General features: G+C 38.3%; 1 protein-coding gene across 4 annotated transcripts in view; it reads right to left on the reverse strand.

Moving 5' to 3' along the window:
- Window positions 1-14,438, reverse strand: part of CEP126 (centrosomal protein 126) — a 36,922-nt gene that overhangs the window by 12,974 nt on the left and 9,510 nt on the right. For 3 of the 4 annotated variants that reach the window (XM_089512769.1, XM_089512768.1, XM_089512770.1), the window contains exons 4-6: window positions 12,153-12,237; window positions 7,116-7,308; window positions 690-2,802 (exon numbers count right to left, since the gene is read on the reverse strand). In XM_089512769.1, the coding sequence (XP_089368895.1) occupies window positions 690-2,802; window positions 7,116-7,308; window positions 12,153-12,237 (2,391 nt within the window). The remainder of the gene's footprint in view (window positions 1-689; window positions 2,803-7,115; window positions 7,309-12,152; window positions 12,238-14,438) is intronic. The other variant, XM_089512772.1, reaches the window with a different exon arrangement.

A 14,438-nucleotide genomic window follows, 5' to 3' on the forward strand; every position in this document is an offset into this window, starting at 1 on the left:
ACCATGTTTCCAAAAGGGCTGTGTTAAAATAACTGTCCTGGGATGATAGACTAAATAGATTAGGAACAAGGAGAAGCTCTACTTGGTTGGGGATAAAATTCCTTACTTTGATTTTCAAGGAAGGTGCATCTAGCCCTCTCATGTTACTTTGGTGTACCTCTGCATTCTGTTATTTTCAGTGTTAGTATACAACTGATATACTATAAATAGATTTATTATATAAATAAATCTAAGCCCTTCTGAATGGGGACTTTAGATATTAACTAAAATCAAAACTGAGGAAATATACAGTGCGACCACCACATTCACTGAGGTTAGGATATCTGAAAGTGGAAAAAGCACAAATAAACGAAAGCACTATTTTTACCAGAAAGAACACCTCTCTAGGAATCTCTGCATCCTCCAGTACAACTCTATGGTCAACATCCATCAGACATTGACCACAGATTTGCAGTGAAGGACCTACAAATGTTTAGATAAGAGTTTTCTCTAGGAATCTCTATGTCCTCCATGACAACTTTGTGGTCACCTTCCAGTAGAGTTGTGCTAGAGGACCTAGAAATTCCTAGAGAGAATATATTACTCAAAATCGCAAATAATCAAATCCGTAAAAGTCAAAGCTGCAAATGTGGAGAGCTGACTGTTTTATAAAACCTTCTTATTCTTATTTTTTAAAAGTCAAATCTTACCAGCGGTGCCGTCCTTTTGAGCCAGTGCACGATGCATTCCTTGCCACAAAACTGCAATTTCTTCATCAGTTGGGGTGCGCTCTGGACATAATCCATTTTCTGAGTATACGGGATTTCTTCTTGGAAAGCTGTTGGAGCGGGCAATTGATTGAGCAGTCTTTGTGATACACTTTGCCTTTGTTAAAGGCTCATAGGTTAATACACTATAAGAAGGTCTCATTGTGGCTGCATGGGAATGGCAAGCATTAGTTGAAGGCAAAGTATCTTCTGCAGCATTTCTAACCACATCTTGACCTTCAGGCAAAAGAGACTTCCCACTTAAAAAGTGACTATTTTCATTATCTAATTGAGGTTTGCAAAGATTTACTGATTGGTAGACACCGTCAGCAGGATTTTCATCAGGTCTTTTGCCTGGTATTGGTCTACCTGGTGGGTGAGGCACCATGATTTTGCCCTGAGTTTTCATAATCTTGGTAGCTTCACTAGCAGACTGTGGTCGAATAAGGGTACCCTTTCGGTTTTTATTTATTGTTGATGATGGGGCTTTGGCTGATTTCGGTCTTTTGATTGGTTTTGTTCTACCCCTACGTGGATTGTTTTTTTGATTTTTAGGGTCACAATTATGGAGAACAGGTATAACTTCTTCACCCCTTGGTGCCATCCATGCCTGTTTAGCAATGTGATACCCACCCAATGCAAAGTTATTCTGTATCACATTATCTCTATCTAAGCCTCCAACAGTAGTAGGTTTGGCAGATGTCTGAGAATATTCCTGATGATTTTCTTGGAAAACAGAATTGAGCATGAAAGAGGGAATGCTTCTAAGATTAGTCCTAGAAGCAGTGGGTTTAATTTGAGAACCGAGTGACTGGGACTGTGGCTGAGGTATTTCAGTGATACTTTGTTCAGAACACTTTTCATCATCATTAGCTTCCACTGCTCTGTTAATTTCATCAAACCACCTAAGTTTTTTACTGTTCTTTTGAATATCTGTATTTTTCCCTTTTAGTTTTGCCAATTCAATGCTGTCTCTAGCAGCAGACACAGGCTGACTCCCAAATTTGACCCCTCTGTTTACAACCACTGCTCTAAAATAACCAGGTTCATATTTAGATTCTTTTTTCAAAATACTTTTTGGAAATGTCACTCCTTTTCCTTCACTGGCTTTATCTTTCTTCTGTTGGTCAAGCTCAGATAAATTGGTCATGAGTTCTCCTTGAGGCAAAGATAAAATATATTCATTTACTTTTTCCTCTCCATCACTTTTCGGTTGATCACTACCGTCTTTAGACGTCTCTTCAAACAATGTTGACTCAGCATTAACATGCTCCACATTTTCTTCATCTTTAACACCCATTATGTAGTCTATATCTTCAGTACACCTTGCTGCATGAGCATCTTTCCCCTTTTGCATACAATTTAAAAAAAAGCTGTTATCTTTTGGAGCCCTGACTCCCCAGTCTGTAGCAGGAAAAACTAAAGAAGAAGTGTTTACTGCATGTTGACTGCATGAGCCTCTGTTGTTCTGGGGTAGTTCAGAAGTCTTTTCCTGAAGTGAAACAGCTGGAGGAGGATCAGGGATAGCCCAAGCTTTGTTTGATTTGAGAACAGGTGTTTCAGTAACTTTTGGACTCTCCGTGCTAACTGTTTCTGAAGACAGGCACTTCAACAGAAAGCTTTTGCCTTCTCTTTTACTTTGGGCAAAGTTTAGATTATTATCAGAAGCACATCTCTCAGCTTCTCTTTGTCCTGATACATTTGGAGTAGAGGATTTCCAATCAGGACTGCATGGGTCATCACCAGAAGGTACAATATTGTGTTTAATTAAAATGTCACGGAAAGGGGAGGTTGTTTGGATATTTGAAGTATTTAAATTTATGAGCCAGTTATTTACATGCTGATTTTTAGAAAAAACAATGTCACTCTTACTGGAAAAACTTTTATGTCTAGTCTGTGATCCCTGTGAACTGTGCACTGAAAAATCCAGCTGTGCCGACAAAGAAGACGTTTCACTTGGTGTAGCACAACTTTCATTTGGTTCTCCAGCCTCAAGACTGTCCAAACTGCAAACACTTTCTGAATGGATTATTTCATTTACTTCTTGATGAAAATCCTGAGATAGAAAAGTAAACAAATTATGAGTATAACAGACACATTCCTGCTTAGTTGGGTTTTTCCTTCGGCCACAGTTTAAGAGAAAAGTGAGAAAGTGATACTATGCTTCATGGAAAGTACTAAGAGTTTTTCAAGTTTGCAGTTCTCCAGATATAAACCAGCCAAAGCAAAAAGTATACATTGCAAACACTCACACATATACAGACACTCACACACAAATCATAATGGGAAAAAATTCTTAGGAAAACTTTGCATTTTTCCCAGAGGAAATTTCATTTCATTTCTGCACCCGAAGAGGATACAAAGTTCTGTTTTGCTCACGGGCTGAGTGAAAATGTCACGAAAAGCCATTTTTTGACTGCATCTTATAATTGCCAACTGATTTTGGGGCAAGAAAAATATTACAGGTTCTTTGCTACCACAGTATCATTTTTAGATACAATCTCTGCACAGGATTGAACACAAAGCTCACTTTACTAGGTGTTGGTAAATTAAATTTCTAGATACATTAAATTTCTAATTTCAGTGTATTTAGATTAAGGTATACTTTTTAAAAATGACTTTTAGTTTGGTATGGCAAGCATCCGCGGCTTGAAAATGTTCAAAAATATATATAAATTCTAAAAAGCAAACTTTGATTTTTACATTTTATGTAAGGAACAACATTTTCCTATGCCATTCTATTTAATGGGACTTGAGCATCCTCAAATTTTGGTATCCACAGGGATCCTGGAACTAAACGCCAGGGGATAATAAGGACCCACTAGAATTTTGTGTATTCTGGAGTCTGGATTTTATTTCAAGAGTGAAACAGAAAGTTCAGTTTTGTTAGAAAACACTTTCCAAAATCACAAATATTAAAAAATACAATGATGAATATTCCATTCAAATTTAGAACTGAATGTATGGTTTGTTTATTTTTTAGGGATACATATAGGCAATAATATGTGGACTGATGGCAGGTTGTGTACTGATTCTTTTACTAACTTTAAAAGTATCTTTATAATCTTGCTAAGAATGTAAAACAGCTAATTGAAAAGTGAAAGGACCTCAATGGTGTCACACTGGTGACATACATTCTAAGCTTTGCATGTCTCCATAAAAGAAAATGTTAAATGCATTTTGACTGACCAGAGCAGTACACAATAAAAGAAAAGTCTATTCACATTACATATAGCATTCTCAACAGGACCATAAACATTTTTCTTAACCATTTACCATTATTTAATCAATAATGCCACTGAGAACTAAGACAAGTTAAATGAAAAGGACAAAAGCATGACAGTGTGAAACAATGTCAAAAAAACCTTGTGATGTTTCCATTTGTCTATATAAGTTTTACTCTGAATATGTGTGGATAGATAGATAGATAGATAGATAGATAGATAGATAGATAGATATTCACACACACATATGTATGTAGGTAATAATAAGAAAGGGAAATCTTTAAGGTTTGCAAAACTGCACCTGATTCACCACAAATACCTCAGCAACCCCTAGTGGTGATTCTAAAATATAAAAATGAGATATTTAATCAGGATAATTTCCCCATCATTAGAAGAATGAGAATGCCTTCAAAAGATTTTTGTGAAAATATTTTGTGGAAAATATTTTGTCTCCCTAACAGGCCATGTAGCCATCATCCAGATGGATGAAAAAACATGCACTGGAAAATATTCTGAAATATTTTCTGTCACCAAAATTCCAATCTGTCTGGGATGCTTTGATTTGGATTTCCTGCATGGCAGGGGGTTGGACTGGATGGCCCTAGTGGTCTCTTCCAACTCTCGATTCTATGATTCTATGATTAAAATGCCCCATGTCCACAGGAATGTTTCTGAATGTGGAATGAAGGATGTTCTACAATACACAAGCACCACAACCCCTCAGATATGTTCATATGAAGTGAAGTGTTTGTTTTAAGTAGATGAGAGCCCTACATTTCTACAAAAAGCCATATAGTTTCTTGAAAATAATGTCATTTATTTTCTACTGAAAACAAACAAAACACTTGTAGTGATTTCTAGAATTTAGGAAATCAATATAAATCCTGAAGGAAAACAGCTGTGTGTATTTTAACTTGCAGTATGACCTAGCATTAATGATATTATTGGGTACTTTTTTTAGCCCAGTAACAAAACAGCTTTTGCTGAGTGAAATGTCCTGAAATGAAGGGCCACTTCTTCTTTCAGCCATGCTGCAGCCAACCACAGCATGTGACCTGAGTACTGCAGCTGTACTATAACCCATGGTGCATCTTCTGCTGGTTTTCTTATCTTTTGCTCTACTGCAGAAGTAACATTTAGCTTCATGTATGGCTGCAGATGGTGCCAACATAAGTTATGCTGCCTCCTCCTCCTTTTTTAGCACAGTGAACATGTGAGCAATTGAAAATACTATGTTTTCAGTGGAGCAGGGACTGGCACTATTTTTGTGCCCACTGAGTACAATTGTTTCTTTCTTTCCTGGGACTGGAATTCAATGGTTCAGGGACCAGCATTAGTCCATGGACCATCACTTTGAATAGCACTCAGTAACCAGATCGTCTGTCAGTTCTAAGCTAGAAAAAAATATACATAGTCTTCCACCATATTTTGTCCAATGTGAAAATATAGTTGAACTAATTTTGTCACCACACTGTAATGAAGCTGAGCTTCCTGTGGTATACCAGGCTGTCTGCCCTGGTAAATGTCTCCTTTCAGCAAATATGACGTCTTTTATAATCATAAAACCACCAAATATTTTTCCATACATTCCTGGTTAACGTAGCATATAGTGCCGACATGGGTATTTACCTATGAACTCAATCAAATGTTTGTCATTGGTTAGGCCTGTCTCTGGAGTGTATCACATTCAAAGCTGCTCCTCAAAGAATCTGTGTGTCCCCAAAGGCAGCCAGCTTAGCAGTAATTCTACACATTTTGCTCTTGTTTTCCTGTTGACAAACTCAACAAACTTATGAGTATACAAAAGCTCTTCAGGCTTATTGTTGCTCTAATGTGGCAGTGTTTTGTGTGAACTGTGCTACAAATTCTGGATCTGGGACACTAAAGTATCACATTTGCTAGAATGAAACTTAAAATGTAACACCAACCAAAACAACTAATACAATAATTATACAAATATAGCTACATGACTATTTTAGAAACTTTATATATTTCATTATCATTTTGGGTTTTTTCTTGAAAAAGCATAAATTCACAAATAATTTTTTGAAGTTTCAAAGCATAGGAAGGACAGATTTATATGCTCCAGACTCATCCATATACATTTAAATACTAAAGTTAAAAAGTAGGAAGGGGGAAGAGCAGACATTCTTGACTTTTACTACTTAAAAACTTGCTACAGGTAAGTCATGTTTATATTTTCCCCAGTCATCCTGGATATCGATATGCATCTCTGTCTCATGGAGGTTTGACATATTCAAATTAAAAAATGTGCCAAATTTATGAGTGCTGGATTGTATCTGCTCCTCAGCTTCCAGCTATTTTTTCTTGAAGGGACAATGCTGTTTTTCAATAGAGTGACTGCAGAGTAGTTATTAATTTGAGAACAACTGTCAGACTTTTTGAGTGTAAAGATGCTGGGTACAATCCTGAAGCTCCTCTCATAAAAGTAATGCTTTCATGACTGGAGAAAAGTTAGATACAGTGAACTGGGGACAGCCAAAGAGGTTACACCTTTGTGAACCAAATACTGACCCCAAAAACCTGAGTTGACTTGTCCATGAGTCAATGTAAGTACTGTATCTGAACTCTTATTTAAAAGAAGGAACCATCCCCTGGTGAAAAGCAAGAGTATAATCTGTCCTGGAAGCACCGATCCCCTCTACTCTCCCATCCATCCAGTCTTAGGAGTGAGCACAAAGAGGGATGCTGGAATTTTATAAGTTCTTTGACACTGTTTTGCTTTGCTTCATCCTATAGATCCTTTGCTATATGCCCCTAAGTTTTACCCTCGACTTATCCATGGGTCATATCAAAATCCACATTTCTGGCTCCAAAACTTGCCCTCGACTTATACATGAGGTTGACTTATAGTTGAGTATATATGGTAGTAACATGCCTAGCTCAAGAGATGCAATCTCACAGTAAAGTTGAGTTCACAAAGGGTGACTGTGTATGTGTAATTCTGTATGTTCTAGGTGATTTATCTTCAAAAATATAAGTCCTGAACCTTAGAATCTTTGAACTGAGCTTGAAGCTACTGGATTCACATTCAAATCAATGTAACTCAGGATTTATAGCTTTAAATACTGATGTCTGTGGTTTATGTACTTTTAAGAAGTAAATATCTGACACATTATCCTACCTGGAGGTTGCTGAAGTGCTGTTCTTTCAGTTGCTGCTGCATTTCATCTAGATTTTGTTGGAAGAGAAGCTGGTCACTATTCAGATTTGCCGTCCTGTTTTCCTGCATTATTCTATCACAGCCAGTTTTTGCTGAGCTCTGTTTCCAATTAAAAGTATCATTTCTGGTAGCTGAGGAAGGCGTGTCAGCAGTTCTTGTAAGGGTGAAATATTACAGTTACTTCTAGCTGTGCACTGTCTTTAAAACAAATTTCACATGCACTGTCTTTAAAACAAATTCTGATATCTAAAGTGTAACTTTGGTACAACAAAACAGAACACTGCTACTCATTGTGAAGGTTCTTTTTTTACAGTTGTGGGGAGGGGATCCTTCATGCCGGGTCTGGCTCCTCCATTGTGCTTCACAGGCAGGGCTTCAACCTGTCAAGCAGCCTTACTACAGTACTCTAAAAGGGATGACCACTGCCACCTTCCCAGTGATGGTATGACAAAGCTCTGGACATCAAGAAACATACAGCCAGTGTCCAAAAACAAACAAGACCTCCACCAACCACAGTGGGAATGATTCCCTCCCCACAACTCCATAAAAGGAACCTTCATGGAGAATACCAATGATCCAGTATCCTGCAGTGTGTTAAGGCAACCCCTCATGCTGGGACCTACACAAGCAGTCACCTCACCACTGGGTAGGCAACTTCCAAATCACAATGATGCAACCAGTTGCAGAACATGCCTGCAAAAGGACACATCTACAGAAGAAAACATATCAATCAAATAGAGTCTGAAAAAAGTGACAGGGAAGCCCAAGTAGCTACCCTACAAATCTCTAACAGGGAAGCTGCTGTACTCAAGGCAGAAAAAGTAACAGCGCTACACACAGAGTGTGCCAGAATACCTTCTGGAACCAGTAAAGAACTATGACAATTCAATACAAAGCTTCAGTCAATGAGACAAGGTGGAAGAAGATACCTGTCGACCTTTAGTCTTCTCTTGAAAAGGAACAGATAATACAATTTGCAAAATGGTTTAGTTCTCTCTAAGCAGAACTTAAAGCCCTGCACAAATCTAACCTGTGGCACTCTTTCTCTTGTGCTGCTCTGGGAATTGGACAAAAGGATGGTAAGATGATCTCCGGAGACTAATGGAACACAGTATTAACTTCCAGGACAAAGGAAAGATCCAACCTAGGAATAATGGAATCCTTGTGAAAAATGCACAACTCTGGAGCGATGACAGAGTTCTCAACTCAGAGATTGTGAGCTGATGTAATAGCTACCAAAAACAAGGCTTTCAAGATAAGAAATTTAAATTGCACTGATCTTAAGGAGCCTTTGATAATGCCCATAGAACGACATGTTAATCCCAGAAAGAGAATCGACGTACCATTCTCAGCCAAAGCAACAATACACCGTTAAAAGAAACTCTGCAAGAGCTCACCTCACTCTTCCTTCAAGAAAGAGCCCAAGGCAAAAACATGCCATTGTTGAAACCTGCCTATAGAAAGGCCAAGACTGACGCTACTGAAGCATGCCTTTACACTGACACCATCTAGCATTTAGCAATAGCATTTACATTTCTATATCGCTTATTAGTGAACTCAGCACTCCCTAAGCAGTTTACAATCTGTAAGCTAATTACCCCCAACAAGCTGGGTATTCATTTTACTGACCTAGAAAGGCTGAGTCAACCTTGGAACCCTGAGACTGAACTCACAACCTTGTGGCTGCAGTAGTGGCATTTAACCACTGTGCCACAAGGTCTCCAACACAAAACTACACAACGCTTTCCAAAGTAGGCTTGTACAAGTGCTTAGGTGGAGAGTCTTCTAACTGAAAGGATGGTCTGAATGACATCATCATCACACCCTTCAGCAACTAGCCTTTTCTGCTCCATCTCCAGGTGTGTAATTGTAACCAGCCTGGGTTGGGATGTAACAGACCTTTTTGATGCAGTAAGTCTGGCCACTGTGGAAAACGCCAACTCTTCTGAATCTACATGCTGACTATTTCAGAAAACCAAGGCTTACAAGGCTACCTGGGTGCTACCAAAATCACTGTTGCTCTCTCCAGCCTCATTTTTCATAACGCCTTGAGAAAAGGTAAAAAGATATAGCACACCACCCATGGCCAAGTGTTTGTGACACCATCAAGGCTGATGCTTCCTGTGTCCAAACTCTTGACATAAACCAAAGCAGTTTGTGATTATCCTGACAATCAAAAAAAGTCCACCCTAGGAATGCAAAAAACTTGTATTATCTTTTGAAATACCAGAGTGTTCAGGGCCCATTCTTCCTAATTCAGACTCTCCTTGCTCAGCCCACTGGCTTCAGATCTTTCAGATACTCACCTCTCAAAGTTAGCCTCCCCAGTGCAATAAACACACTGTTTCTCACTTCAGGGATTGTGACCTCTGAAAACCACAGGAATGTATCTATAATGGTTCCTAAATGGAGATACCATTTCAATATGGGGGGAAGACTTAGTCTCAGGCACCACTTCTGAGCAATCTTATCCTGGTATGGATATTCGTCAGATGGAACCTTGCTCAAAGAACTGAATCCAAATAAGTCATTCATCAGACCAAACAGTTTGACTAATATTGTCTGGTACACTAATGACTGATTCAACACAAGGTGGTAAAGGCTGAGGTAAATAATGGTTCTGCAAGCAATGAAAGAAAACCTGGAGCTGAGACTGACCATTGCCATTAGGATGGTAAAGACTCAGGTAATAATAACCGTGTTCAGCTAGCAACCTTGACCCAATTTCAAATTTATTTAGAGCACTAAAAGCCCTGTTCTGATCTGGTTTGAGGCAGGATGGAACTGAGAATATTAATAATAGCATTTATTTATGTTCTTTCCACCAAAGGGTGGAACATCAAACATATATAATCAAAAATGGTTGAAAAACACAAGACTATAAAATTCTAAAATACTAAAATGATATGCTAATATACTAAAACAAACTCCTTATCAGTCACTACTCTTGGGAACCACAGGCACAATCAGCAGAAAGGTTGGACTGGCCTTCCCTCTTAGGTGGTAAGATTGATTGGCATGTTGAAGCCCTGCCTGTGAAGTACTAGGAGGAGCCAGACCCAACATGAAGGACTGCTTGCCCACACTGCAGGAAAACTACTTAATAGCTATGAGTTATTATAAATAGCATATTTTAAAAAATGCATTTATATAAAAGTTCATCCTAAACTGCTGTTGTATTTCATATCATTCATAAATACTCTGATAAAACCTTATTTCTCTTATGGAGAATACTTTGCTAAGTGCATAGTGTTTGTTAAATTATGAGCTCTTTTATCTATTTATTTAGTATCTTTATTAACAGAAATGGTTTAGGTATTGAACTGTATTGTTTAGATACTGAACCAAAATTGTTACTTATATTCAGTTGTAATGTTTTCACTGTTAGATAATTTTGCATCTTCTATAGTAACTTTGCATACTATTTTGTTTTTGTTTGGTGATGCTGTTAGCTACTTTCAGCTTTCTTTGGTAGAAACAACAGGTTACAAATAAATTATGAAATTAAACACAGAAGTGGCAAATTTATAGTGCCTGTGATAGCATTCTATGGAGCATACAATAAATTAAATTTTCCACTTCAAGGAGAAAGCAAGGTGCCCCCACCCAGAGGGGACTTCCCCTGGAAGTCACTTTTCCTTATGGTGCTCATGCAGCAAGTACATTACAGTGTGCCCTCCTTACTGGTGGACTTGCCATCTGTGGATTTAACCATCCGGGGCAGCAAGCCCCCGTTTTGCTTAATGGTGGAGCATGCATGTGCATGCAGATCCAAGCCCTGACCTTGGATCCCTTCTTGGCTGTGCGGAATCTTTTGTGCCCTTATCTCCTTGATGTTGGAATCATGGAGCTGTAGGGAAAAGGAAAAACACAGGGGCATGTTTGGGGTATTTGGGGAGAGGCTGGATCTGAAGGTTTGCCAGCATCTTCCCCCACTCATATTTGGCTGATGCACAATATCAGCTAAATGGTGCACAATATTCAGTTCAAATGTGGAGAAGTGGAGTAGTACATGCCGATGCATATGCTTGGCCAATATGTATGCCCCTAGTGAAATTAGCAATACTACTCTCACATTTGTGCAACACTGCCATTCAACACAAGGATCACATAGCATGATCAGTATATAACTCCACATGAAGACATTTATACTACACAACTCCAAGATAGGATCTTGACCTGAAAACACATCACATTCATATAAGCACTTTTCTTTTGAGAAGACCAGAGCCCACATGGCATAAACTGTCTTTTCTTTTTCTTCTTTGTATACACCACTACAGAGGAAAGCATATTAAACATTTTGCATTAACCTGCAATTAGCCTATCTGTAGTCAGGGTGTGGAGATGTACAAGTTGATGGTGCTAGGCGTCACTGTACCCTTTCCTTGGCCCTCTCCTATCCCACAGGGAAATAAGTCTTCCACTGAAGCCAATGAGAGTCCTTATTCCCAAGAAACTGCAGATAGTGAAGGAATGTGTCTGTGGTGAGGCCAGAATTTACTTTCCCCTAATGCTTCAGCTTTCCCCTGGAAGTCACTTTCCCTGATGTTGCTCATGCAGCAAGTACATTAGAAGAAATTTTAAAACACATCACTTATTAGTCTATCTAAACTGAAGGAATGTTGTGAAGGGAAGTACATTGGATACAGGGTATCATTGCTCCAAAAGTTGAAAATGAAGAAGGTATCTAGGACAGTATCAGTAACAGTAATGAAATACATAAAAAAGACAATTGTTGAAAATGGAATGTGATAATAGGGGAAAAAAAATAATAAACAAGGAGTTCCAACCTTAACTATAAATTTTAGACCAACCAATCAGAGCCATGAACAGAAGAATGCAGAAGCAATACATCTTACATCTGACACATTAATCTCACATATATTTTTTCAGAAGTCTTCAACAGCATTTTTATATTTAATGTTTTGTTTTAAAAAATCAGCATTCAATTATTCTTAAAATGACTGGATGCCTGACTTCAACAGGAATATTTACCTTCCAATGACTTTGGATGATAACAATCCTGTTGTCTGAATTTTCTGAAGAGCCTCATCCAGTTTAAGTTCAGTTTTTCTTTGCACTATGAGTTAAAAAGAGACATAAGCATTGTGTTAAATGTCCAGTTAAAAATGTAAATACAGGAACAATAGAAATAAAACCCAAAAACAGCTCTAAAAAAGCTGTGTCCCAGTCAGCACTCCATCACAGTCCTCAGTAATTTTCTTCTGGTTCATACAGTACCTCCACTTTTGCAGCTTTGATTAATGTTTTCTCTAGGAATCCTTAAGTTGTCCAGTGCAGTTCTGCTAGAAGTTGACCAGAGAGTTGTGCTGGAGAACCTAGAAGTTCCTAGAGAAAACACTTCTCTAGGCATCTGTAGATCCTCCAGCATGATTCTGTGATCAACTGATGGCACATGTTGACTACAGAGTTGAACTAAAGGACTTGGAGATTCCTAGAGAGGTGGTAAAAAGAAAAGTGTTTTTATTTGCACTTTTTCCACATTTACTGTGCCCCTAACCCCAACAAATATGGAAAGACCACTGTATATGCACTGTTGTTTTTGGAAGCTCTGTACATTTATGATGCCATGTCCATCTTTTGCATTCCCTAAGCCTTTGCCACTCAGTACTGCATCCAAAGAAGTGGGTTTATATCCACAATAGCTCATGCAAAAGTAAACACCAGGTGCTGCCACATTCCCTTTTCTTCCCTTTCCTTCCTCCTTTTTAGGCTGCAAGAGACTCAGAACAACCACCTCTCTGAAGTCTTCTTTGGTGGTTTAACTGTTGGACTAGGATCCAAGGGAACCAGACTTCCAACTCACATTGGGCTATGAAAACCCACTGGGCAACCTTGGGAAGTCTCTCTCTCCCAGCCTGAGAGGAAGATGATAACCCCCCTCTGAACTAACCTTGCCAAGAAAGATCCCATTATAGGTTTTGTCTCTATAAGCCAGAAATAACTTGAAGGCACGTAACAGTAGATTTGCACATGATACCTTTAATAGGCTAGGAAGAAGAGGAAATGAAATTATGACTGTGCTTTTGGGCTTGAAAAACAGCAGAAGTATACAGTATATGGCACAAAGTACAATTTATGGTAGCACTCTTCTGCATCTCTGGCTCATTTCAATGTGCTATTAAAAAAACTTGCTGGTTAACTGGACCAGTAGGTATTTGTCAGGTCTTTTAAATTACTCATCTGCCAGTAAAAGTAAAGTTTTGTGAGTTCAGGGCAGTTTCTCTAAGAAACTTCTTTACAAAGTATTTAAAAATTTATTCCTTCCTTTTACCCTAAGTGGCAAGTGAAGTTATTTGAATATAAAACTCAGAAAAGTCAAATTAAAAAATAGTCACAAAAGAGTCGAGAGCCACTTATTTCAATCAAAACTACATCCAAATAACTTATTCTGGATTAACCCATTAGAACAAAGAACAAAACAACAAACTATCAGGAAATATGTCAAAAACATATCATTGCAAAGTTCATAATACAATCCAAATAAAATGTAGCAATTAAATATTTCTAGCAGCCAAAAAACTAAGCCAAGCAGCTCATCTCTCACAATGATATAAACCAAATACAAAAAAACAAATCCTAGTTAACCACCAAAACCAGGGATAAAGTGAGGGAGAGACTTCACCTGGTTTCTCAAAGACAACAGTGAAGTAATAAGATTTCCATATTTCAATTTAACTGATAGATCATGGCCTGTTACAGACTGCCAAAATAAAGCTGCTTCGGGTCTCTTTGGAGGTATGCTGTTTAAATGATGCATGCATCCTAAGAATCCGGAAGCTGCACCAAAGCTGCACTCCAGTGCTTAGGAATGGAGTGTGGCTTTGGCGCGACCTCCGGACTCTTAGGACCCATGCATCATTCAAATAGCATACCTCCAAAGAGACCCGAAGCAGCTTTATTTTGGCAGTCTGTAACAGGCCCATCTAACAGTACTTTTCCTATATACATAAGTTTATAACTAATGATGGGTTCATGTGGATTGGATTTTAATAAGTAATTAAACTCAATTGATTTCCATCTATCACTTCTCCTCACAAATTTTAGAAAAGGTTAAAATGCATCATTACCAATCTCTATCTCTTTTGACACTGATTCATTTGATCAGCCAACAGAAAATATTACCACATTTGGAGCTCGTGCAGTCATGACTGCCAGGCTGGAGCAGAATATTTAAGTAAAATACCATATCTCATAATTTGAATGCTGGAAAACGGACTGAAACATCGAGTATGCTAACAATACTCCAGTTATCTTTGT

This window comes from Sceloporus occidentalis, unplaced genomic scaffold (assembly GCF_023333645.1).
Source record: "Sceloporus occidentalis isolate IW3139 unplaced genomic scaffold, rSceOcc1.0.p SCAF_2, whole genome shotgun sequence".
Classification (NCBI taxonomy): domain Eukaryota; kingdom Metazoa; phylum Chordata; class Lepidosauria; order Squamata; family Phrynosomatidae; genus Sceloporus; species Sceloporus occidentalis.